The following is a 26,590-nucleotide window of genomic DNA, read 5'->3' on the forward strand; positions in this document are numbered from 1 at the left end:
AAAGGATCAATCATCAGGTTGCTTCTTCTATATAATTTTGTTTAATAATAGGCCACTGGAATCAAGATATAACAAGAGATCCCAGAGGGATCTTGGCACCCACCATTGTACCATCTTCATTAGTTTTTTGTCAGTTCGATCTTTTCTCTTCTTTCCTCTAATCTGTTTGATCGAGTCATGTTAACAGTAAATGCACCTTGAGGTAACTTTTTATCTAAACTTAATACTGATGTGTATGAAAGCCAACCTTCAAAGTGAGTTTGTCATTTCACATATTTACTAGTACAGTACTTGAAGTAAAAGAAATAGAATCGATCATTGCAATATGAGAAAGATCTGTTTAGTTCTTTCTTTAGCCATTTTGATTATGATCAGTCTCAAAATATAACATGCACAACGAGGGATCAAGGGGAACCTACATATCAAATTCAAGATCTTCCTGAGAAATAGTACAACAAACCTTCAATGTCAAAAATGGAAGATGGCTGTCGGTAGGCCATTTTGCTTAACTGATCAGTTTCAAAAGTAAACATGAAAAATAAAGGATAGTGGGGAACCTGCATATAGAATTTGAGAAAGAACCCTCCAGTACTTCCTGTGATATAGCACTAACAAACCTTAACTGTCAAAATCAAAGATTTGTTTTTTCGATCAGTCTCATAAGAAAATATGCATAACTTCATACCAAGTGGGAACCTACATAAAAAAAATTAAGAAAGATCTCTCCAGTACTTCCTGAGTAATAGCCATAACAAACCTTCACTGTCAAAATCCAAGATGTCTGCCTGTCTGCCATTTTGTTTATCTGATCAGTCTCAAAAGTTATGAAGGTCTAATTATAATACTGGAAAGCTAAATATCATTACTTTACTCAATATGAAACTTTGTTGGAGGATATCTTCAATAAGATTCATTAGTTTGGAAATATGTGATTCAAAGTTTTCATTGCTTGACAAAGGGACCAGCCTTGAAACCTTGCGACACCTGGAATACGTACATTGTTTGTATAAAAAGTAACACTTTGATATTCGTTGGAGGATTTTATTGCTCTACACATTTTTCCTGAAGTATTTTTATTGAAAGATTTTAACTGCCTTGTTCACACAACCTTAGTCATTCATCCTGATCCCACACTACATAGCCCTTTACACCATTAAGCTAGGTATCATTCCAAGACTCTTGCTTATTCAAAATAAGTAATTTAACACAATTGACATCTGTGACCTTGAAAGTGGGTCAAGGTCATTCATTTGAACAAACACTTTAGTCCTTTATCAAAGCATGCTACTGACTAATTACAATGATGTTAATGACGAAAAAGAATATGTTTGAATTGGTCAGATGGACAGATGATGCTGTAGCAGACTTATGACAATGAGCTCTGTTTCAGTTACCTCTTTGAGCCAGGTAAGCTGATGAGACATGCATTCATGGACAGGAATGACAACGTGGAAACTGTAACTGCAAGCTCGGTGTTCAGGATTTTTTGCCAGGTGTTTATAGGGTCCGGTACAGGGACCCATTCCCAATTGAAAAATGACCCTGTGTTTTCCTAATTTCAGTCTTTATTTTCCCAATTGGATTAGAAACATGTCTATGCAAGTTTCCAGTTGTTATATGTGCAACATTCAAAGTATTACCAACTATGATGGAGCAAAAACATTGATGTGTTTAATTTATTCATTCCAAACTTATGTTATATTCCCAAACCTGTACATGTGGGATTTCCCTGCAGATAGGGCATAAGAATTGTACCTGCTGCCCTTATTGCATTGCATTCGCCCCTGTGAGGAAGGCTTTGGGTTCTGTCCCCTGTCCGAGACATACCAGAGTCTGAAAAAATGGTAGTCTCTACTCCTGCTTAACGCTCAGCAATTTAGGAGTGGGACGACTGGTTCGCCCGTTGTCAGTTTAAAGTGACCAGGTGGGGCGTCCTGCTGGGTGTCTTCGGCAGTATGTTTCAGTGAGGTAGCACTATAAAGTCGGCATTGGTTCCGCGCTATCACTAGGAGACAAATTTGTACATATCGCATCCTCCCAAAACACACACACATACATCTTGCACACAGGGGAGGCCGTCCTTAAATGACCATAGCTGTTGATAGGACGTTAAACAATACTAAACCAAACCAAACCATGTACATGTGGGAACACTGATGATATTTCCCAATTTTTGCCAAATGTCGATGATATTTTTCCCAATGCTTGCTTAGGGGCCCTTTCCCAAAATAGCTGGCAAAATTCCCTGGTGTTGCTGAACTAGTCAGTTGGTCCCTGCCGATTATACAATATCGGCAGTATTTTCCCCTCATATTCCTTAGCCGTTAAAAAAAAGACAGTGCAGAGTTTGAAGCAGATATCAATAATAAATAAATTTAACTCAGCCAATTTTTTTTCACTTATTTTCAGTGACAGTACGTGTGTATCGGTGACGGGGGGTAACCCCTCTGAGGGAGAATTTGTGTGAAGGAGTCGTTTTTTCTCACATTTAAGACCCTTAGGGTATTATCCCCTTACGAAAATCCTGTTTCCGTCTCTGATCAGTGTATCCTCAACTATATTGCCGGATAACGGTCACTCAATCACTGTCTTAGGCACGTCAATTGTCAGCAGGGGTCGCTCCCAGGTAGATAACCCTTATACTCCCGTAATGTTAGAAAACGCCATGACACTTTCGCCGGTAATGCTGTATATGGTACCTTGGTTTGTTTAACAAAATGTTTGGTAATAATTGAATGACAGCTACTCAGTTAGTTGGGGAACTCATTATCGTGGTATTATGCACTGTTCACACGAATGCTGACAAAGTAACACTTCTTTAAAGTATAAAAAATATTCAAGTAGTTAGCTTCCCTTAGCTGATTTCAACTGGTGCATTAGAGATCGTAGATAATTTACAGGTTGTTTATAATGTGATTGGTTCATGCATGTTGAAGCACAATTTTTTTCCCTCTGCCACAACTTCAGTTTGTGTATGAGTTGTCTCCCCTGTGCTATAGTCGTTTTCCACAAAAAAAATGATGTAGGGTTAGTAAATGTCTTTATGTTGAACAAATTCTAAATACATTTCGTCCATGTTTATTACCGATAGGGAGAACAGTCCTTTAATTTTTTAAGGTAATTTCTTGTAAGTGACTGTTTAACATTTTAAAATTAAGATTTAATATGCCTGATATAAAAACTTACAATTCTTTCTATGGTAATGTGGAGATTTCAGAAATAAGCTATACTTTACTTTAGGATGACAATACTGTAAGGGTTGTCTCCCTTGCTGTGATTTACTTCAGTACTAGATATTGATTGCTTCCCTTGAGTGTGAGTTTACAGTTGACCTCAGAAAGTATGAATTATTAATAGCATACAATTGTGAAGGAACCAGTAAAAACCTGGCTTTCTGTTCAATTAATTGACCCATGAAGTATTTAAAAAATAACTTGATATTTTTAGTTGACCCTGCTAACTGTCAATGTCAACACAAGCTTGGTCTTTGGCATGCTGTAATTCCAGTTACTTTTTAATCATTTTCATAAAGTAAGCATTTCGTGTTAACTTACACTTCGTATGAATTTCCGTCTTAAGAAAAGAGCCATCACTTAGTTTTTTCTCAAGGCATACATGTGTCCATGGGCGCATCCATTACAGTAACCCGGATGTTCTGTAGGAAGTATATGTATACGCAAAGCGGTATGCGTCGATAAATATCCGGATTTACATTTTTTGTCCGATTCCATTAATATGTATGGTAAATTTTCATTTGACACGTTTAATACTATACTTTTAATCTCCGGTAAACTTCATGTAAAAATTAATGCGTCAAAACTGATTAACAAGCTATTTACGTTAAAATGCAATTAGTTTATATCGTTATGACAACTTGTTCATACAGCTTAAAGTTCATAATAGAAAATTATTCCGACATTTCCGAGACTGTTTGCTGACCTGACATAACCGCTGAATTATATAGTTTTGTCCCTGATCTCCACACATTGTAACACAAGCACACAGATTACAATATATAGAGTTAAAACAGCAAGCACATAGTTCTAAAGTACGTCAGGTGCTGTACCCGGGCCATACCTGGCCTCACTCTCCAGAGACTAATAGTTTCCGAACCTCAAGTTCCGTCCCTCCTCTCTGCACCTATTGTAAATAAGTAACAAATTAAGGCACGGTGCAGCAATTTAATCTAACTTTTAATCTATTTCCCCCCTACCGAAACAACAATACTAGATGTACCATATGGCAATGACAGTAACTCTGTTTGTTTTGGAGAGTTCACACTCGCGTGTACCTATCTCTATTCAATCCATGACTGACTTGGCCGCCATTAGATTTAATCCATGACTGACCTGGTCGCCATTAGATTTAATCCATAAATGACCTGGTCGCCATTAGATTTATTCCATGACTGACCTGGTCGCAATTAGATTCATAGCCCTTTAGCACACACTTAAATTCAACTGTCTCCCGTCAACCAATGCACGTGTTACCCAAATAGTAAGCTTTGACCTCAAATGCACTTTTGACCAAAGTGCTGCTCTCTATTGATACCACGGACTTAGATGACTAATCTAATTCCGTGATTGATACCCACTATCTTACATGTTAAAAGATGGGTCCATTCTTTATCATTAATTACATAACTTTCGGTCTATTTTGTTACACTATACTCCTCATTCAATTAACTAACTATTTTCATAAGGCTATATAGACCATGATATTAGTAATAGAATCGTCCCAAAACACTACCTTGTCGGATGTCTATTGTAACATTCTGTATGGATGATTCCTGGCCGTTTATCACTACATAAGATGGCATTTATACCAGCTATGAAAGCTACGACCCGAAATCATGTTGACTTAATCATTATAACGACGTTGTAATTTTAACGTTGGATACCAATGACTCGAAATATGACTGTTATATTCAATAACCAAGCATATATAACACATACACTTATTTGAACTAAATGTTGAGTTTTTATAAAATGTTTCAATTATCTACAAGATAAACATATTCCAGAAACGTAAATATAATACTGTTTTCAGTTGGCATTCATAGGTATTATGCGCGCTTTATGTTGAATTTGTCTTTGTCCATGATATCCATACTGTCTAGGCTAAGAATGCCAACTGAAACACGGGGGTAATCCCGATACTCGCTATTTCGCTTTCCTTACGTCAGAGTAATACTCGCTGTTTGGATGACGTCGGAGCAAAAATTTAGTTTTGCGCCAAATACGGCTTACGGCAGAGACAAATTATCCAACGTTTGGAAGAGTGTTGCAGCAAAATACAAGATTACGCAAGTATAACGATGTGATATAAGCAACAGAGTTGAAACAATGATAACACAAAAGCTTGTTGAAGGTATAGATACTATCACATACACGTGTCATAGTAGATTTAATACTTTAATTATGAATATTCTGACGTAATACAAATCTATGTGTGTTTGATATGAAGATGAATAAAACAATTCCCCGTGTCATTGAAATGGAGTAAATAGCTACAATAATAGAACGAATGTAAAAAACTGGCACAATAGTTGTGGTGGTGTTACATGTTGACCAGCACACTTATAGTTTGGATAATGTTGAGTCATAACAATCACCGGTCCCCTCCCCCTATTTGGAAAAGACATGCAAATGTAGAGACAAAGTAGCTTTGAAAATGAGTTTATGTTACTCTTTTATATACACTCAACATGTCAGTCATGCAATTGTTATATCACTTGAGTAAGCAAGTTAGACATGTTATACCCCGCAACGAAGTAAGGGGGCATACTGGAATCAGCATGTCTGTCCGTCCGTCTGTCTGTCTGTCCCTAGAAAAAGTTTGCAAGACAACTCTTTCTAAAGTTATTGACCAATTTCAACGAAACTTTCCAGATATGATAATTACCACTTAATGTTGTGCATTCAGGTACCATTTTTTTTTATTCTGGCCCTTTTTGACGAAATTATTTATGGCCATTGTTTGAACAAATCCTGAAACTTTTGGTACGGACAATCCTTCTAAAGTTATGGATCGATGTCACCGAAACTGTCCAGATATAATAACTACCACCTGAAGTTGTGCATCAAGGTATTCTTTTTATTTTCTGACCTTTATTTACAAAGTTATGGCTCTTTGTTGAAAAATGTTTGTACGGACAACTCCTTCAAAACTACGGGGCTAATTTCAACGAAAGTTTTCAGATATGATAACTACCTCTTGATATTGTGCATCCAGGTTGTTGTTTTTTCATTCTCACCTTTTTTACGGAGTTATTGTCTTTTTTTGAAAAATCCTTGTCCTGATAACTTCTCCTAATCAACTCGGCCAATTTCAAAGTTTACATATATGCTAACTGCTCCCTGATGTTGTGCATCCAAGTAGTACTTTTTCATTTCGACCCTTTTAAAAGGAGTTATGGTCCTTTGTTGAAAAAAACCTTTGTCTGTCTCTTAAACCACTGGTTCGATTTCAATGAAAGTTTACAGATATGGTAATTACCCCTTGATGTCGTGCATGAGGAGGTGCCATTTTTTTCTCATTTCGACCTTTTTTTAAGGAGTTTTGGTCATTTGTTTGAAATCTTTGTCCTGCCAACTCTTCCTTAACTACTATGACGATTTCAGCAAAACTGGTTCATCTGGGCTTACAAGATTTGGTTTGCAAGTATGTTTTGCCACTGGAAGGGAGTACAGAAAGTATGTCAGTTACCTATATACTTAAATAAGTGTAGAGCTGAGTGAATAAAGAAAACATTACTGGTGGGAGACTATGGATTGCTATACCTTACTTAGGCTTTAGCTGGTCGGTTGGCTGACGGGTTTAGCCCCTACATGAATCCGCCCTTACGGGTTTCATCTCACTGACGGAAGTCGATGTTCTGTCGGCGTTAGGTTGTTAAAGGATGTGAGGTCGCGTCACCGAGCATTTCCAACTCCCTCCTTGAACTTGTTTAGTCATGTGATTTTGTTTTTTAATAGTCACACCATACATGTGCGAGCTGCAGTGTGTGGTGAATGAAATATATGTGATATGAATAAGAATGTAAGTTCATATAATTGACTGATACTTTTTTTTATTCCGATAGCACCTGTCTAGATTTCATAATTACGAACATATTCTTTTTTTNATTTTTTTTTTTTTTTTTTTTTTTTTTTTTTTTTTTTAAAAAAAAAGGGGGGGGGGGGGGCGTACGCCCGTTACGCCCTCACCTGGACCCGCCCCTGAGGTAACACAGATAGACCTAACTGAAATTTCCTACTCCTGCTGCCCTTTGGAAGATTTTGTTTGTTCTTTCCCAGACGCCGGGAGCTTCATTCTGAAAGTGATTTCGCTCTTTGATACAACTTTCGAAGCTTAGCCTAGCGGAGAGAAGAAAAAACTACGGCAGGTAAAACCAGTCTTTAAATATGATTATTACTAAATGGCATTTGTATTGTGACTGATCACGACATCACGACAAAATAAGTAAATTATTTTTTTTATTCTATTTTACCATTATTATCCCTTCAATAATTTTTGTAGTGAGAAATTGTATAGTTAACTGTTATTAATTGACCCCAAACTTAGTTAATAAGGTACAAGATAGAATTAGATACAAGAAGATTTATTTAGTCGTACATGTTTTAACGTTAGCTCTGTATAGACAAAACGTAGTCTAGCATTTTAGTTATTTTCCGTTTGTTAACTTTACCACGGACTTAGATAGGTCTTATCTAATTCCTTGACTGGTATATATGTGTAGGCCTATGTCAGTGATATCAAATTGGACTCTCTTCGTTTTTACGTCTGTTCTATAACTTATATCACGGAATTAGATTAGATCTGTTATCTAAGTCCGTGCTTATATTGTGTAAATGAATAGATCAACCATACTTCTTCCGTTCCCATTAATTTAATTAAATCAATAAAAATGATTAAAGCACCTCTCGATGAATTGGGAGGCCTCTAATTGGATAACAAACAAAAACAACTTGTTCAAAATTTACCCGCAACTTATAAATCCGGAAACTAAGCTCATCGTAACCGTTTCAGTGTTTAACATTTGTTGCCCATTTCCATCATCTGCTATCGGCGACGAGCGACCCCACGAACGAGAGGTGAGGAACTTGCAAGTTTGCACATTTGAAGTAATTTAGCTATCAATATGCGTTTGACATTTGGTACACAACAACCATTTGTTCTTTTGAACGTGAAATTTTGTTATTTTAAACTACAAATAGTTAGATTTTATCTTTATTTATATCAATGAGATTATCTGAAAATACTCGGGCTGTTCCCGCCACTCTAAACATTTTCAGTATATTTTAATGTCGCAATAAGCAGGTTATATGTATATTTTTAAATATTTCTGAAATAATAATGTTTGAAAAGTTTAAACGGATGGGATATTAGCAGTTAAGCAAGTTCATTTCATGTTGTCAACAGTTTAGTGCCACTGAACACTGGAGGGATTGAGGGGGTGGGGCATGTTTGAAGACTGCATTTTCTATTAGATGAAACATTTCAATTAAGTTCATTATATGCATAATTCGAAAATCCTCTAAAATTGTAAAAGGAGAGAAAAAAATGCATGGTCAGACCAGTATTTGAACCTGGATTTGGTCCTCCAAACTCCCAAGTTACCCGATCACTGGGGACGACCCAGTAGGTCCACCTAGTCTTACATTCCTTATAGTGTGTATTAGGAAAGAAGTTAGTAAAAAGAGTATGTACATTCACTGGGGGCTAAAACCTGTGACTGGAGACTTTCTATTTGGATGCTCTACTGCTAAGCTTAAGGGAAATTCCCTGTAACCAAAGTGAGTTTGACAAATCGACACAAATCTAGATAATCAAAATCTAAACATTCCTATAATTATATTGGACTTGGTTCTTTCCTTGCATAATTAATGACGCTATGTACAACGTACATCCTTTACAAGATTGTCATTTGAAAAGTGAGTTCTGAATTAATCTACAAAGAAGACTGCTAGTATTTGATGTCTTGTACTCTTATTTCAGAACTGGCACTATACAGTATATTTAAATGATATTATTCGGCACAAATATGCAACTTTCTGTAACTAGTTTTTGACTGCAGTTAATATTCTTTTGTTCAAGTTTATCCTGGTTTACAGAGATGTTTTCTCTCTGTAAATTATTTATTTATAATAATACACCTTAAAAAACAAACAGACTATAATCAATTATGTACCCCAAACAACTGTTTTCATGTATTTATAAATTGCAGGCAAATAAATAGGGTTGGTAGAATGTGTTTGTTAACTTTCCTCAAAATGCATAAAACATTTTAATGAGCAGTAACATAAATTTGTGTTGGTACAGAAAGCTAGCCGACATTTTTATATTTTGACCTTGAGACATTTATAGCCAGTAGCTATAATACATGTACATCATATCATTTACCTTTTTCAGATGAGTCAGTAACTATCTGGTAATTTAACATAAAATATCAAGGAAAAAAAAGAATCGTGTATTGTTGGAATAATCACTTCCATTTCATTCCCCCCAAAAATTAAAAAAAAACCTAGCCACTAGCCCTAGCTAGCAGTTAAAGATATTTTGTTTGGTCTCACCTATGATCCTCATCATTCCTAGGTAGCAGAATACAGTAGAAATGGCCCGACTCTGATAAACAAGGCACATGTCGAGGAAATGTAAACACAGCGGATTTACCCTACACAACACATGTATATATATTTGTAAACTGCATTTCATTTACAATACATATAAAGCACTGAGAAGTGTATAAACCTCTTTTTTCTATGTATGTCACTTGTGTGAAAACCATGGTTACCACATCAAAAATTACCAAAAAATGCCAAAAAATGCTATTTTTAACCCAAAATTTGACCCCCGCAACTAGTAATTTTTTTCCTAAGCTCTGTCTGAAATTAAAGATTACCTACCTGGTTGCAGAATTATCTGGGTCCCAGTAAAGTTGTAAAACTTGATTTTTTGCAATTTTGCGTCGTGTGCTGTTGTCAAAATTTTACCTCCTGTAAAGCTAGCTTTTCATATGTACGCACCCTTTCGTATAATGGCCAAAATTTTATTCTCGAACCAAAGAAATCTTCTTTCTTTTTTACAAATGTGAAGCTCACATAGCCCACTTCATCATGTTTATACCAATTTTAATAGTTTTATTTTTATATTTTTTTTACATATCATTATACAGGGGTTAGCCATTTAACAAAAATATCACAAATGGCCACAACCCTCTACTGTACACTACTACCCTAGATTTATTCACAGGGACCTGATAATTTGTTACAGCTATATTTGGACCTAGACTAAGGTGTTCAGAGTAATTTTACATGGTTTAGGGGTTTATATCGACTTTCGGTAAAAATGACACCCCCAATGATCATATAAACGAGAAGGGTGGAAAGCTCTCGATGTCAAATTGTCGACCCCACCTTTCTTTCTTGCATCAAAAACAACATTTCAAGTTGATCTACAGGAAAATGCTAAGTTCCTTTCGAAAGATGGATAATTTTGCTTTTAAAAACTTCCTATATGCAAAAAAATGTATTCTCCTTCCGCAGACATGATCTCCGTTTCCTCCAAAAACACACGCCATTTCAGAGTTTAGAAGTATTTTCACAGTCATCGTGTCACTCTTTTGAATATTAATGAGGTTGAGGTCAGCGCATGCCGTGACCGACCAGCATTGCATGTTTCAGCAAGTGCTGACCTCAACCTCATATATATTACTCAGTGGCGGATCCAGAGACCTATCTGGGGGGTTTCCAAATTTCCTGGGGGGTTTCCATGTGGGGAAAAATTGAGGAAAATGGTGAAAATACATGATTTTTAAAGAAAATTCTCAGGGTGGGGGGTTTCCTGAAGCCCAAAAAAACCCTCTGGATCCGCCACTGTTACTCTGAACACATTAGTTTAGGTCCAGATATAGCTGTTACAAATTATCAGATCCCTGTGGTTTTATTGAATATATGGACTCTCAATCATAGTAAATAACACTGCAGCCAAGAGTCCATTTATTTTGGCAGTTATATATGCACCTATACAATTTGTTTACCTGGACCCCACATATTAATTGAATGATATATCACACCTTGGAATATGACAGATTATGACTGAGTTAAGCCCTAGCGAACATCTCTGGTACACGTTACAACTAACACCCTTACAAGACAGTTGTGTCTATGTGGCCTGGCCCTCAGTGTTTTTGTTACCTTCATTTTTCTACAACCTATTCCATTATGAATTGGGAAAATAAATCATCATTTGTATTGAATTATGGAATATATTCTTCGGTTTTTGTCATTTTGGGAAAATAAGGCACTTTTTACTGAGGGAAAGCAGTCTGTATTTGGCAGTAAAACTGCAAGCGAAGTTCTTAAAGACAATGCAGTGATATCTTATAATATTTATATTAATAATTTGAAGATGTTATTAAATCATTCTGAATATATAGCTTTGTGGAGTGTATTCTTACAGATTTGTAGAAGAATTTGTCACTTAGGTATTTAATATTTTTTGTTATCTCCGTACCCATAGCACCACTGCAAATAGATGTTAATGTATTGGGGATCTCCATTTTTATGATAAACTCAAGTTTATGAACAAATATATTATTTGCAAATTGTATTTTTAAAAACTTCATTAAAAATATGTATTTCAAGTGATGAAATGTCAACTACAAATTATATTGAGTGAAATTATGTTTTGGTATACATCCATTTGTAACACTGATGAAATTTATTTTCGTGATCAGTTTCAATGGTTAAGTTGTACATATCACATAAAAGTCCTGTAGAATAAAAAAACACTTGTGAAGTATGATATTTAATTTGTGATGCTGTACAGATTTTTTCCATAGTTTTACAACTCACTGAATACAAGCTGTATGAAAAAAAAACTATTTCAATAAAAATAATGATAGACTTTCCCAATTTATGTGGGAACAAGCTGTTGTAAAATTTAAATATGTATACAAGTTTTGTGTACTAGTGTTATACAAATAAAAGGGTTACTAGCTAGTCTATAGGTATCTCGTCTCACAATCTACTCTACATGAAATGGTATTTAGTTTGTGTCCCAGCCATTGTGTACAGGAGTGTCATGGGGCTACTAAGCTTGATAATGTAGATGATCTGACAGTGACAATAGGGAAGTCGGCTGGGGGGGGGGGGGGGGGGGGGGGGGGGGGGGGGGGGGAGTCGTTGATAATGATCTGACACAGCTAGGCTACGGAAGTCCGTGAACTAGTCCTTACTATTGTACTGTACGTAGATGTGTTGATGATTAATGAGGATGGTATATATTTAATGAGGATGGTATATATATAACTGAGTCAAGGCCCAAGGACACAGGCTTGTATATAGGTTCTATAAGTGGATAACACAAACAGGTGTGAGAAGCAGTTTATATAGCCATACCACTGTAAATACATTCAGATCTACTAGAAAATCGATCACAAAAGGCGAAGGAGCAGGTAATTCTTGTAATTTTTTTGGAGTGTCTTCTGGTTTCAATCATACAATAGACCCCCTCAGATTTATTTTCCTTACTGAGATTGATGGGAGTACTAGTGTAGCATCTATGTCTAACAAACAAATTTCTAGTTCATCATTTGTTGGTTTTATTTCCTTCAGATATGGATGTTCAAGCACAACAAAGATGTGCCTTAACCAGGAAAGCGCCAAAATTGTCACGACTTCAAAAGCCGCAACCACGAAAACAAATTGGCTTGACCAATATCTCAAGTCTCCAGAATGTTATCAACAAGAACTGTAGCAACCTGCAGAGTTCTTTATTGACAACAGATTCTGTAAACATCCTATCTGAAGATAATTACTGCAGCAGCTTACCAAGGAACGACAGGTACAAAGACTCGTCAAGTGATCCATTGTGTAGTGACGATGATGATGTTGTGATAACGGGTGTAAGCCACATTCCACTTAGCTATAGTCAAGAAGCATTAGAGGAAGCAACCAACAATTTGATTTCTGCTTTAAATATAAACAAACAGAATCACCAGACGACAAACAATAGCAACCAGATTGATGTCAACGCTAATAATGTAGTGAAAACATCTCCAGATGAAGTGAAAAGGAATTTAGGTAAGTTATTGATGTCATTGTCCAATTAAGTTATTATAGTCCCATTTTGTACTACTGGAAGGAATTACAGGGTTAATTGAGCTCAGAGTTTCTGAATTTAGTGCACAAGTATAAATATTCCCTTTCACTATCTTTTATCTTCTCTTGGCCTAGCACCCACTATCACATGACATGATCTTCAAATAGATGTACCGGTAGGTGGTCATTACTATGTAGATGTAGAGAGGTAGGTATATCTGAAGATAGACTACATGTAATGTACCAGATTTCTTGTAAATTTTAATTATGAAAACTATCAAATGTATGCGCTGTATCGCTTTACATTCAGTATGTGAAACAAATTAGTTTTCTGAAATAAAATAAAAAAGATATCAGAAATTTATTGTTTTACTTGTTATACCTGTAGCATTTAGTCATGTAATTTGCATAATGTTTTTATGGAACGCTGTTTAAAATTTTAGTTGATGCTATGTCGCAAGCAGTTAAGAAAAGGGCCCCTCGAGGAAACAAGCTTATAAGACCTCCACCTTTGAAAACCAAATCCTTACAGCAAAGTTGTGAAGGTATATAAAGGATGTATTATGTAGGTTGAGCCTTAATGTTTGTTTATTACACTCATGGTGATATTATAATTACTCTTTATCAATTTGACCTAACAAATTCTGGGGCATAGAGGCACGGTAGTCTAGTGGTAGGACGCTGGGCTCGTGACCGAAGGGTTGTGGGTTCGAGTCCCATCACGGCACTGTGTTGTATCCTTGAGCAAGATATTTTACTCCGCTTGTTCCAGTCTACTCATCTGTAAATGAGTACGTGGTTGGGCAGTGCAAGAATTGTAGAATACTAGCTGTGAGCGCCAAAATGGCAGCACCGGCTGTATGCTCTGAGGGAGTTGAGAAAGATATTGGCTGGTTGCAAAGGCCCTATAACCAGGGTTAATAATTCGTGAAAATGCTTTGAGATGACCTATGAACTAGGTTGTGATAAAGCAGTATATAAGAACCTCAAATTATTATTATTATGGCTGCACCAGTGAAGCTAAAGTGATCATTTCTATTTAACTCTTGCAAGGTTTGAAATAATCTATGGTAGTCCAGTGGCGGATCCAGGGTTTTTTTTTGGGCTTCAGGAAACCCTCCCACCCTGAGATTTTCTTTAAAAATCATATATTTTCACCTTTTTCCTCAATTTTTCCAACATGGAACCCCCCCCAGGAAATTTGGCCCCCCCCCCCCAGATAGGTCTCTGGATCCGCCACTGGGTACCCCTGTTGAAGTAGAGAGGAAAGTCTTAAAATCAATTTTACAGCATTTTTTGAATTTTACAAACGATTTTGTGAATATAGTCACGAAAATATATCTGGTGAAAAAAGATATTGAATATTATCATAGAACCAAGTGGGAAAATAACATAAAATGAAAGATATTTCACTGTATATATTAGAAGCGTGTGATTACTTTCAGCCCTGGAGATGGAGCTGCTGAATTACGTAGAGAAGCTAGTTGATGACAGGCTGTCTCTCCAATGTACCCTACAGTTCCGAGACTTTGTCAGTAAAAATGGTTCTAAGATTGACGAAAGAAACAAAGGTAGATATAATGAACTCACCTGTGTTGATTGATCTGAAGTTTGTATCACACTGTAGTTAGTAGCTGAACCATTCTGCGACATCCAACAGTTGTATCACTAGGACTAATTAATGGATCATCTAATGACATTGAAAGCATCCTATGTACTGTAACAGTTCTGTCTATCCCATCAATTCCAGCAATAATGACAAGGATATTGTTAATCAGTCATCTATATTCAAAATGTTAATGCTAACATTGCTCAATATATACATGATTGAAACAGATCTGTTTTTATTTCTTCTTTAAAATCATTTTTTAGGGCTGATGGACAATTGCTTTGACTGTATCCAAGAGGCCATCACACGAAACACACTAGATAGTGTAGTAGAAATCAACCTGAAGGACATCCTGCTCCTCCGCAGACAGAACTGGAACCCCCCACACATGCAGGATCGGTTCCAGAAGGGTCAGGTACAGCAGCTGACACATAGGCTCCAACCACAGACACCTGCGAATCAGTATCAGGATGTATGATTGGACATATCCTGGTGTATAGGGAGTAATGATAATCGTTTAGATCAATTATCATTAAAATATGACACCCACCCACCCAACCTTCATTGATTGGTAGAATATGTAGAGCTATGATCAAACCTTTAAAACATCTTGATAATATACATTTATGGTCCTTGCTTTGGGAGATATCAATATTTGATTTACATCAACGTATGTTCTATGCTGTTACTTTGAAATCCTGGACCAAAGTGAATACCCTTTCCAATTTGTAGAGAAGTTCCAAATGAGGAAATTATGCAGGGGAATCTCAATGTTTCGTCTCCATGTCATGTGATGAGTTTAAACCTATCAGAAACATTCTAACAGATGAGGTATGATTATACTCAGGATAGGTCCATACATACATTCTGTTATTTTTTTTCGCAGGTCTTTGTGGCTCCAGTTGTATATCATAAATTTGTTGAAATATGTTGTTGTTTTCTCAGTTAAAATAGATGTTATATGTTGTTGCTATAATCTGTTGCCATGTGATGTAAGGAGATAATTATGTACATCTATGTGTTCTGTTGATGATTTAACAAGGTATAACAGGATTATCAGATAACTATGTTGTTGGTATTTGTAGACATCAGATGTGACATGGAAAGAGATCTCTATGAATCTGAGTGGGTCAAGTGATTCCTCATATGGTGACTCGGAGGACACAGAGTCTAGTCCTGGACAAGTCACAACCAGAACAGAGACGTCTACACACCTCATACAAACCCAGCAAGTAAGTGACAGAAGTGATGAAAATTTAACCATGTTTAAATAGAATACTCTACCAGCTATCTGTGAAAATTAACAAGAAAATACACCCTTTGTTAGTACAACACCTGTTTCATCCGCTGTATATGATTTAAGCACATTACACACAAACAAGTTTTACTGTATGTTGATCAGGATCTGGTTAACCTTGATGGCTTTCTGCTGATTAAGGTATTGTTTTTATTTGACAGAGTACAGACTCTGGGTTTGGCGAGGATGAGATTCTCTGGGACTGTGAAGAGGAATTCTGCAAAGACTTACAAGAAATTAATGGGTATGATACTTCTGTATATGTAGGATAAATCAGGCTTAATATAAATTCATTTATACAATGTACATATTTCAATGTCTAACATTTATGACATTTGTGAAATTCTAATTAAAAGGACTACTGCCCAGTCAAACTTTCACCATTGATTGGTAAATCTATATTTACCCCCTGTTAAATTTAACCTTCAAATGTAATGACTATTTATGTTAAGCTGTATACGAATATTTGCTGTCATGATAAATTGACCCTCATTATGGAGGAAAAATGGCAAAAGTTAAACTGAGAGAAAACAATCCCACTATAACTTGGAGTAAATGTTATCTATGTATATTACTACTCTAAAGCATGTTTTAACCGAGCTGAATTAATTCCTGAATCTTTTTCTTATTTCAGTTTCTCTAAAACAAGGTTGGAGGACATTCCTGAGGCAGAATGCCAGGGAAATAAAGGTAGATATATCACAATAAGGTGTAGATTTATGGTCAGCAAACAAGTCAGGGCAGTAAAGGTATTTCTCTCATTTCCCCGTGTGTAAGCTAGGGCTGTCCAGAGTAAGAAAGGGGTGTAAGAAATTTCTATCTTACACGAATTTAGAAATCTCCGAAGACGCAATGCCGGAAAGGCCATGTGGTGAAATCAAAACCTTTCACGATATATTAACCGTATATGTTGGAAAGATGCGATTATTTTTTTCTGCGCAAATACTGTTGGCAAATATGGGGTATGCAAAATCTGGCTGACGGANGGGGGGGGGGGGGGGGGGGGGGGGGGGGGGGATTGATATTTTCAAAATGGTGTCCAGTCCAACGCATTTTCTCAGCAAAGCCTCAGGTTTTACCAAATTTGAAAACCTCTCTGACGGAATTTCCCTATCCTACACCCATGAGCATGAAAGAGTCTTATATTATATCATGACTATGATGTAGATAGCTAGGTTTGATTTATTTGCCTCCTCGCAATAGTTCAGGTCTGATGCTGCCTTTTGAGTACCACCTCACTGAAATACCATGCCAAAGGCACTCAGCACCTGGTCACATTATACTGACAACAAGTAAGCCATCCTCGATACTCCAGGGGCTACACTGTCTGCACCCATTGGAATATGTCATGGCAAAATAAAAGACACGTGGCTAACTATTTGATTGGTCTCGGGTAAATATAACCTGACTAATCGTTTGGCTGATAGCCTCCTTTGAAGACTACTGAGGAGCGACACCTAACTTCAAAGCCAGTCAATTTTACAGTTATGCTCACACAGGATTGTTTTGATGAACATAAAGGATCAAACATGTCTCTTTGTTTCATCCACACACTGACTGAGTCATCAATTTTGCAATGATATATTCCAGCAGTGAGCGTACCCCTGAATTATCAAGGAGGTAGGTCAACCAGTCCTAACTGCTAGTGATTTAAAGCTGAAGGTCAAAAAGAGAGTATCAAGAACCAGTTTTTAAGGACTGACATGCAGGTTTGCCTTAGTCAGGGGAGAGAACCCATAACCTTCTTTACTTGAGCAAATGCTCAACACCAGGGCTAAAGCATGGTTTTGCAAAGTGAAGTGTTTGGAAACCAATAAAAATGGAAGAAATGAGAAAGAAAATAAATGTTTGGAAACCAAAACAAATGTAAGAAATGAGAACGAAAATAAATGTTTGGAAACCAAAACAAATGTAAGAAATGAGAAAAACAATTAGTTGTCAAGTGTTTGGATGGGTGCAGCAGATTTATTTTGGTCGCTTTTGAGTCCCCAAGAGGGAAGGAAAAGAAAATCCTCAAATCTGCAAGGGTTAAGAAATGTATAAGAAAGAAACATCAAAAGTATGATAGGGACAAATAATTCACACATCAGTGTATTGGAGTAAATAGTATTACTTTAAGACAACTTCGTGTTTATTATTATTTGAAAATTGATCGATCAATGAAATTTCAAATCATCATTTTGCCTATTGTAGAGATTGCAGAATTGTTAGCTGGACTCCAGATTACTGGAAAGAATCAAAGCCTAGTTAAAGTAAGAAAAATACTTAACTTACAGAAGACTATTGGCAAGGATCAAAGCCTTGTTTAAGTTAGTAAAATACGTAACTTACAGAGTATTATTGATGAGACTAACTTAAGGATTCCTGTTCCACTGCAGGGTAGATTTTCGTATATGCAGTAACCTCCCTTTATCCTCCGTTTGGATAAAATGGTAATAATGTTAGTCCATGACACTTCCGTTGACCAGGTAGCTCAATTGATTAGAGCAGTGTTCGAACTCCGGTGTAGCCCCACTGAATTGTTTCCACTTAGATCCCACAAGTTGATTATATTTTGTTCATTTCATCTTTTCGTCTTTATTATTTGTCACAAAAGTCCCACAAGTTATGGTTTTCGTTATATTCAATTATTCATGCTGGTAAAAAATAACTGTCACAAGTTAAGTTCGCACTTTTCATTGTTGGTAATTTTTATTCTGAGTCTTTTTAATCTTGTAACCTGTTCTGATGAACATCTCTGATTATCTATTAAATAGGAGGCAGAACAAATTTTACGTTCACATTTCAATGAGAGGAAATCAACATCACCGCCTCAAGTGACCACCTACCAACCCCCTGCCCCTCCAGAAAATTCCAGCTTCCCTACATCACCAGTTAATTGCATGCCGTCGCAACCACCAAAGGCAGACAACTACAAACTTCAAAAGAGCGTGGACTTGTCTAAGTCAGCGGTGCCCCTGTTAGACCACTGGTACCTACTGCCCCCTCCCCCACCACCACCAATGGAGGAGGAGGAGTCAGAGCACCACCCTGTCAGGCTAAACAGACAGCTGTCAGAGACCAAACAGGTACTCCCACACTTCTCAGTCATTGTTAGCAACAGGTGCTTTCTTAATATGGATTCTATTTCAATTATCTAGATACATTTGACCTCTGAAATATGAACTCCCTGCTGTATTAAGTGTGACTTAAACTTACTTGTCCCTTTACCAGTAGATCATGTACTTTTTAAGTTTTTCAGATACCAGGAAAAATCAAAGTGTAATTATGATATGAAAGAGGATGTTTTATGAAATTAAATAAATAATTGGTCTGAAAATAGCTATTTACATGTTAATCTGCTCAAAATTACCTGATAACCTCCATGTCATTTCTAGATATATGACAGATTTCAATAAGACCAACAAGTTTAGCTGAATGATAGATTGTTATTGCAGTAAAAACCTGTGTAAACCAAACCTTATCATATTTCGCGCCGTTGACTACAAGGAATGAGCGTGAATAGTTTCCCTAATGGTTAGCCCAGTAGGTGGCAACCTGTATTGGCATGACAGGCACGTGCAGCGGGGGAGCTGGCAAGTCAGTTTAGGGCAACGCACTGGTCAGGACGGACGGTTTAATTTTTCATTTAATTTTCTGATACATACTATGTACATTGATTCTGATAGTAATTGACCAGGTCGATGGAAGTTTTTGTGTAAATGTGAATTTGATAATAAAACAGCATCACTGGTGCAGGCCAGTGTGTTGTGAACAGCCTATGGGTGTTTGTTGTTGCCACCTGGGGGGGGTCATTGGAGAACACCTGCTAGCTTCCCCAGATTCATTCAAAGTAAATTGAACGTCTTTCATGAAAATCTCTCTATTTAAGATAAAATGTTGGTTTCAGGACACATTATTTGAAATTCACATGAGGATATCCCTCTGCTTATTATATTAGTTGAGACAGCTTTCACTAGCCTTGTTGATTTTCTCTAAATTTATTAATTAAACAGCGACATTAAAATGATGTACAACTTGAATGCCTGTAAAAGTGTATAGTCCTGATGAGATATCATGGAGATCTTACATGTTGATCGGTCTTACTGTTGTAGAGATATGACAGTATAGTCATAAGGCAGCCTATAGGAGCAGGAATCAGCGCGGACCTTTTACAGGAAATAGAAAAAACTATGCCAGATTGCATATTTACAGCAAGGGGCAGGAGAACCATGTTTAGTCGGTATCGCTCAGCCATGGGCAAAAGTTGTTCTGCAGGTAAATAATATTTAAAGCTGTTTGTCATTTTATGGAAATATTTAAACAGCATATTTCTGTTACTGTAGAAGTTCCAGCACTGCACATAATACCTATCCTTGCAATTGGCAAGGAAATATAAACGGAAGTATAAACAGTTTTTGAAAACTAGCCAATTTTGTGATGCAATGTACTTCAGTTATCTCCCAATAACCAACCATATGATCAGCTGTAAGTATTGTACTAATTACGGTTCAGTTTCACATTATGTCCACAGATTCTCTAGATGTGTTTCACTGTTTTATATAGGAAAGTAGCAGGCTTGTTTAGCACACATTTCGTTCAATCTGGAGACATTGTTTAATGATTACAGATTCAGAACCAGTGATACACCACTATAGCAAGGAACAGCTGCTAGCCTGTAGTGACAGTGTGTACGCCAAACAACCTCCAACAGAATGGTCTTACCTGAAGAAAGTCTACCCAGATATCTGTCTAACAAAGGTGGGATTTCACTTTATTTTGTATCATGGAAGATACTTCCAGAATATTAATGTAAAAACACTTGTATTAATTGTAATCAATTACACAATGATAAATAAGCACATAAAAACATCAAAGGAAACCTTTGGATTAAAAACAATGCTTATAGTGTTACCTTACTTTGCTTGCTTTTTAATCTCGTCCCATTTGATATGTAAAAATTATCCAAAATTTAAGGACCACCTGCCCGAAGGGTGAGGTTATGTCATGGTGCGGCGTCTGTCGTCTGTCCTCGTCCGTCAACTTTTCCTTTAAACAACTTCTTCTGAAGAACTGACTGGCCTAGAGTCATGATATTTGACTGAAAGCTTTGTTGGTAGGAGTCGACAAAATTTGAGAACTAAAATGACCTTGACCTACTTTCAAGGTCACAGGGGTCAAATATGTCAAACACTTCAAACGACTTCTTCTGAAGAACTGAAAGGTATAGAATCTTTGTATTTGGCTGGTGGCTTCCTGGGATAGAGCCCGACAAAGGTTGAAAATGAAAATGACCTTGACCTACTTTCAAGGTCACAGGAGTCAGATATGTCTAATGCTTCAAACGACTTCTGAAGAACTGAAAGTTATAGAACCTAAATAGTTAACTTGTAGCTTTCTGGGAAAGAGCCCAACAAAGTTTGAGAATGAAAATTACCTTGACCTACTTTTAAGGTCACATGAGGCAGATATGTCAAACACTTAAAACGACTCCTTTTGAAGAACTGGAAGGTATGGAACCTTAATATTTGGCTGGGTATTTCCTGGGAGGGAGCCAAACAAAGTTTGCGAATGAAAATGACCTTGACCTACTTTCAAGGTCACAGGAGTTGGATATGTCTTACACTTAGAACAACTTCTTCTGAAGAACTGGAAGGTATAGAACCTTAATATTAGGCTGGGTATTTCAAACTACTTCTGAAGAATTAAAATTCATAAAATCATAATATTTGGCTGGTGACTTCCTTGGATAGAGCTCACCAAAGTTTGCGAATGAAAATGACCTCGACCTACTTTAGAGGTCACAGAGGTCAACAACATTTTAAAGGATTTGTTTTCAAGAACTAAAAGGAATGGATTCATAAGTTTTGGCTGGTAGCATTTTAGAATAGAGCTTACCAATTTGAGAAGGAAAATGACATTGACCTACTTACAAGGTCACAGGGAAAAATATGTCAAGCAACTTCTGAAGAAAAATCTTAAAGCATAGAATCTTATAATAATATTTTGCTGGTGGTTTCAACAGATGGAGCCAACAAAGTTTGCAAGGGAAATATTTTTAGTGCAATATTAATTTAGCACTTCAGAGTTGGTACAAAAAAGTGGTAAAACTAAATCACCAGAATGTGTACATTCACAGTACGGTATTAGATATAGGGTTTTGAGAAGTTCTTTTTACACAACCAATAAGATTTTCTATGTGACGTTTCCATGATTAGTACGATATGTACACTCACCTTCATCAGACAAATGACCAGTGAAGCGTATGCACACAAAGGTGTAAAATGTGTACGAGTTGTCCACAAAATCGAGTCGATTGGGCTACGCTGTAAGCGTATGTACAAGTTGTTATATTTGTACCGAAATGACTCGATTCGGCTATGTCTTGTTTAATTGCTCTCTCTGTCCAAAACTTTGGAGTTATCTCAGTCAATCACATGATTTTTCTGTGTGGCACGGTCCGTGATTGCCGATTTATTTATCTGGGACTCCGACTGCTTCCTTTCTGATCAGATGAATTACTGTATCCTTCTGGTGTTCACCAAGGCGGACCCCAAAACCACCTTCCAGTCTCTCCAATATACGATGCGTCGCAGTTTTTGCATTCGATTTTGTATACGCTCTCTGGGACGTTTTCTTAAGGTGTTTTATCCTTAGGGTGTACTAGGAAATTGCGAAGCATCTTGTGGGGTTTCATGGCTGTTGCTATGCCATGACCCCGATATATCCTCTGGATGGTTTCGGATATACCCTGTACAGGATGACCACTTGACCTTTGGTTTTGTTCTTATCCTTGAATGTCGTTTTCTTATTCTTCTCCTTAGTTTGACACTGTTTTTGTACCCGTTTTAGGGCCCATTCCAGTTATGCACATGTTCTCATTGCCCTAGCAATGTGATTATGCTCTTGTGTCTTCATAATCCATACTTACCAACCTGAAGAAAATGTTCAGAAGAAAAAGAAAAAGTATAGGGTTTGTTAGGCTTCTTCTTGTCTGACACAGACCACACTAGACACTAAACCATTTTGTGTTCTAATATATGACATTCAAAATATTAAGATTCTATTCATGGAGCAGCAAAAAATGCATAATGTCCATTTGACTAAGATACTTTGGCAGAACATATTGCCACCTTTTAATTACTCAACTGCAATATAGAAATTAATATTTTGTATGATGACATTTCAGGTGAGTAACTACTTTGACAGAAAATTTTACCCAAGAAACCCGATGGAGAAAGTTGTGCCGTCCATGATGTGGCAGGCTCTGGCGCGACGTGACTCTGTGCCATCGCATGATCAGGCTGTTATACCGGAGGAGACTTGTACGTGGTAGACGTGTATGTGGGAGTGGATACCTTAATATCTACACTTGTATTGGAGGAGGTGTTAATGGTATAATTATCCTACAGAAGATTTAACTAGTCAGTGTCCAGATGTTAACCATGGACTTAGTCAGTGTAGTGTTAACCCTAGACTTAGTATTCTGTTGATCAGAGTCCTGCTCTAGTGCTTTCAGATAAATGATTAAAATATGTACAAACTGAACATTTTTCTCAGTAAAACACAAACTTCTGTTCATCTGCAGACTTGTGATTGTTGAATGGTGAAGTACCTACTAAGATTTGTGATTGTTGAATGGTGAAGTACCTACTAAGATTTGTGACTTGTAGCAGTGATATTTCACGGCTGGAACTAGTGCTTTGTGTGTGGTCTCCTGACATTTTAATCCAATCCTGACGTGCCCCATGAACTGGTATTATGGAATTGGAGTGTTCTTTTATCCGCTTAGCTGGTCTTTGTGGAAGTAATAGTAGCTGTAGATGAAACCGGAAATACTAATCCGTGTTGATGTAAAAAATACTTCCTTTTTTGTTTCTAGAAGTTGATATGATAATAGTCTGAAAATAATAAGAATGCTTCATGATTTAGCACTGCTACATTCCCGTAATAAAAAACCCAGCGTGATGTGACTATAAAAATGCATTTCTAAGCTCAGACACTCCTGGTGTGTTCGAGTGAGAGGTTAATGAGAAAATTAGCAGGATGAAATTATTGTTGTGATAAACCTCTACAGAAGTGGATACATTTAAATGAAAATCCCTTAGAAATGTATGTATGAATATTTCATGTCATTATCAGTAGTAGACTGTGTATTCCAGATGTGTTATAGAAAAACATACAGTACCAAAATTTGGATTGTACAGAGCTTCTCAGTAAATTTACTTGTGAACTATACCAGAAGGTAGTACAGAAAACTTATGTTCAGTATCATGTACACAACAATATCAGTTATTGGTTAGCATAGCAAGTAATTATACTGTGTCACAGCATCATAGAAGCTTATATAGTGCTACTCTCTTTTGGTCAGTTCAACTATTAAAAACTAGAGTTTCTGGAGAACTTTAATTTGAACTTGAACTTGGTTCAAACAAATTAATGTCTGATTCATTTGATTAGTTACATGTATTTGAAAATGTTTATATTTCAAGTAGTACAATGTAAACATGTTAATTATTTAAAATCTTGTACTAAGCTCAATAATTATGGTTGTGAAGTGACTTGTTAAGATACAATATTTTTTCTCTGATCTTGACAAGTGTTAACCTACACCATCTTAATCTCACAATTTCTATTACTGATGTCAACATTATATAAAAAATATAGTAAGTACAGCATTAACAGTTTTAATATACATTTTGTAATGATAAACCCAACTTACACAATAACGTACTCATTTGATAAATTCACCTTAATAGCCATGCAATACACATAGATATAGTTCTATCTAATACCATGTTATACTGTGTATGTATACCGCATACCTTTTCTTTATTACTGTTAGCCTGAGTTCAAAATCATTGTCAGCAAAGTCGTTACCTAGTCATATCTAGCTATGTATTTTTAGGTCACCTGAGCTTTGCTCAAGTGACCTATTCTAATCGCTTTCCGTCCGTCGTGCGTAAACTTTTTACATTTTCAACTTCTTCTCAAGAACCAGTGGATGGATTTTTTTCAAACTTGGTCAGAATCATCCTCAGTAGATGAGGCTACAAAATTGTAAAATTGGGATTTCTACCCAAACCCCTGGGGCCAGGGCGGGGCCCCAAAGGGAAAATTAACCAATATTTCAAACATCTTCTTCAGACTCAGAGGTACTACACTCATTTTCTCTGCATGGAAAGAAAGATCATCAGGGGCTTTACTTAAATTATAAATTTCAGGACCCCCCTGCTATTCGTTCTCCATTGGGGAGGGGGTAAAGTTTACTATAGTTTATATAGGGAAATAACAGTTTTGGGTATATTTTGACAACTTTCGGTAGGAAATTATTTTTACTTGGAGAGAATTATCCTTGGAGGAAGATGGTTTCAAATTGTAAAATTGAGAATCCTACCCCAACCCCCTGGGGCCAGGGCGGGGCCCCAAAGGGATAATTAACCAATATTTCAAAAATCTTCTTCTCCAGACTCAGAGGTACTACATTCATTTTCTCTGCATGGAAAGAAAAGCATCAGGGGTTTTATTCAAATCGTAAATTTCAGAACCCCCAAGCTATTTGTTCTCCCTTGGGGAGGGGGTAAAGTTGACAATAGTTTATATAGGGAAATAACACTTTGGGGTATATATTTTATCCATTTTCAACAGAAAATTACTCAANCGTTCTCCCTTGGGGAGGGGGTAAAGTTTACTATAGTTTATATAGGGAAATAACACTTTTGGGTATATATTTTATCCATTTTCAGCAGAAAATTACTCAAACTTAGTCAGAATCATCTTTGGTGAATGAGAGTATTACTTTGTAAAATTAGGATTCCTGCCCCATCCCCAGGGGCTAGGGCGGGGCCCCAAAGGGAACATTTACCAATATTTTCAAATTCTTATCCATTGATGACATGACAAGTATTGTATTTCACTTAGTTTACATGCTGATTTCCACATCACATCTAAACAATAAAATAAAGCTACCAGTACCTATGATATAACTCAGGTGACCACTAAGGCCCTTGGGCCTCTTGTAGTATGATCTGTTCAAACCAGAATACAACTTTCCATACCTGTGTTCATTAATATGTTTAACTTCTTGTTTTAGAAAAGACTTACTGCTGGTGGTATATAAAATATATATTTATTACCAGGTTGTTCTTGCCACACATCAATACAACTTAGAGCTGTTCCAGAGAATTACCTGTTGGGGAGGGGTGGGAGGCAGGTTTTCAGAGACACCACCCATTAACTCTCAAAAGTGATTTAATATAAGGAATGGTAGGCAGATCTGGTTTAGACCTCACCACCCATGATATATCAATACTTGCAAAACTTATGAAACAGCCCTCAATGGTTTTATATGCATTTTATAACTCGTTATGTTAGAAGAACATTAATGTAAACACCATTACTAGGTCACCTTTGTCATCCATGACTATTCAGCAACTTACCACATTAGTGATCTTTGTACATGTACTTTACCTGTTATTATATAAGTTCATGTCTGTACATTCTATATCTGTAGTAACAATAGGTCTTCTTTACCACATATGAATATAACTTACCTTTAATAGTACACCTGTCTGATTATATTTTAGTGTATTTAACCTG

General features: G+C 36.6%; 2 protein-coding genes across 2 annotated transcripts in view; one reads left to right on the plus strand and one right to left on the minus strand.

Annotated features, from left to right (window-relative positions):
• The window catches only part of LOC110464805 (probable arginine--tRNA ligase, mitochondrial), a 35,544-nt gene extending 31,894 nt beyond the window's left edge, over positions 1-3,650 (minus strand). Inside the window, exon 1 of the mRNA XM_021520243.1 lies at positions 3,555-3,650. Coding sequence (XP_021375918.1) covers positions 3,555-3,590 — 36 coding nt within the window. The 5' untranslated portion in view covers positions 3,591-3,650. The remainder of the gene's footprint in view (positions 1-3,554) is intronic.
• A 4,408-nt stretch (positions 3,651-8,058) lies between these two features.
• On the plus strand, positions 8,059-24,952 carry LOC110464799. The gene is made up of 13 exons (XM_021520230.1): positions 8,059-8,096; positions 12,621-13,088; positions 13,550-13,651; positions 14,552-14,677; positions 14,979-15,130; positions 15,801-15,947; positions 16,174-16,256; positions 16,647-16,702; positions 18,206-18,264; positions 18,769-19,080; positions 20,107-20,269; positions 20,622-20,752; positions 23,181-24,952. The coding sequence occupies exons 2-13, from the start codon at positions 12,623-12,625 to the stop codon at positions 23,325-23,327; spliced, it is 1,944 nt and encodes a 647-aa protein (XP_021375905.1). The 5' UTR covers positions 8,059-8,096; positions 12,621-12,622; the 3' UTR covers positions 23,328-24,952.
• Positions 24,953-26,590: the final 1,638 nt, after the last annotated feature.

This window comes from Mizuhopecten yessoensis, unplaced genomic scaffold (assembly GCF_002113885.1).
Source record: "Mizuhopecten yessoensis strain PY_sf001 unplaced genomic scaffold, ASM211388v2 scaffold11033, whole genome shotgun sequence".
Lineage (NCBI taxonomy): Eukaryota > Metazoa > Mollusca > Bivalvia > Pectinida > Pectinidae > Mizuhopecten > Mizuhopecten yessoensis.

Bases quoted from the DNA above. Each gene is read 5' to 3' on its own strand.
- LOC110464799 (XM_021520230.1), top strand. From the start codon at position 12,623: ATGGATGTTCAAGCACAACAAAGATGTGCCTTAACCAGGAAAGCGCCA. The intron at 14,678-14,978 runs GTAGATATAATG...ATCATTTTTTAG, and splicing joins GATTGACGAAAGAAACAAAG to GGCTGATGGACAATTGCTTT. The intron at 20,270-20,621 runs GTAAATAATATT...TAATGATTACAG, and splicing joins GGGCAAAAGTTGTTCTGCAG to ATTCAGAACCAGTGATACAC.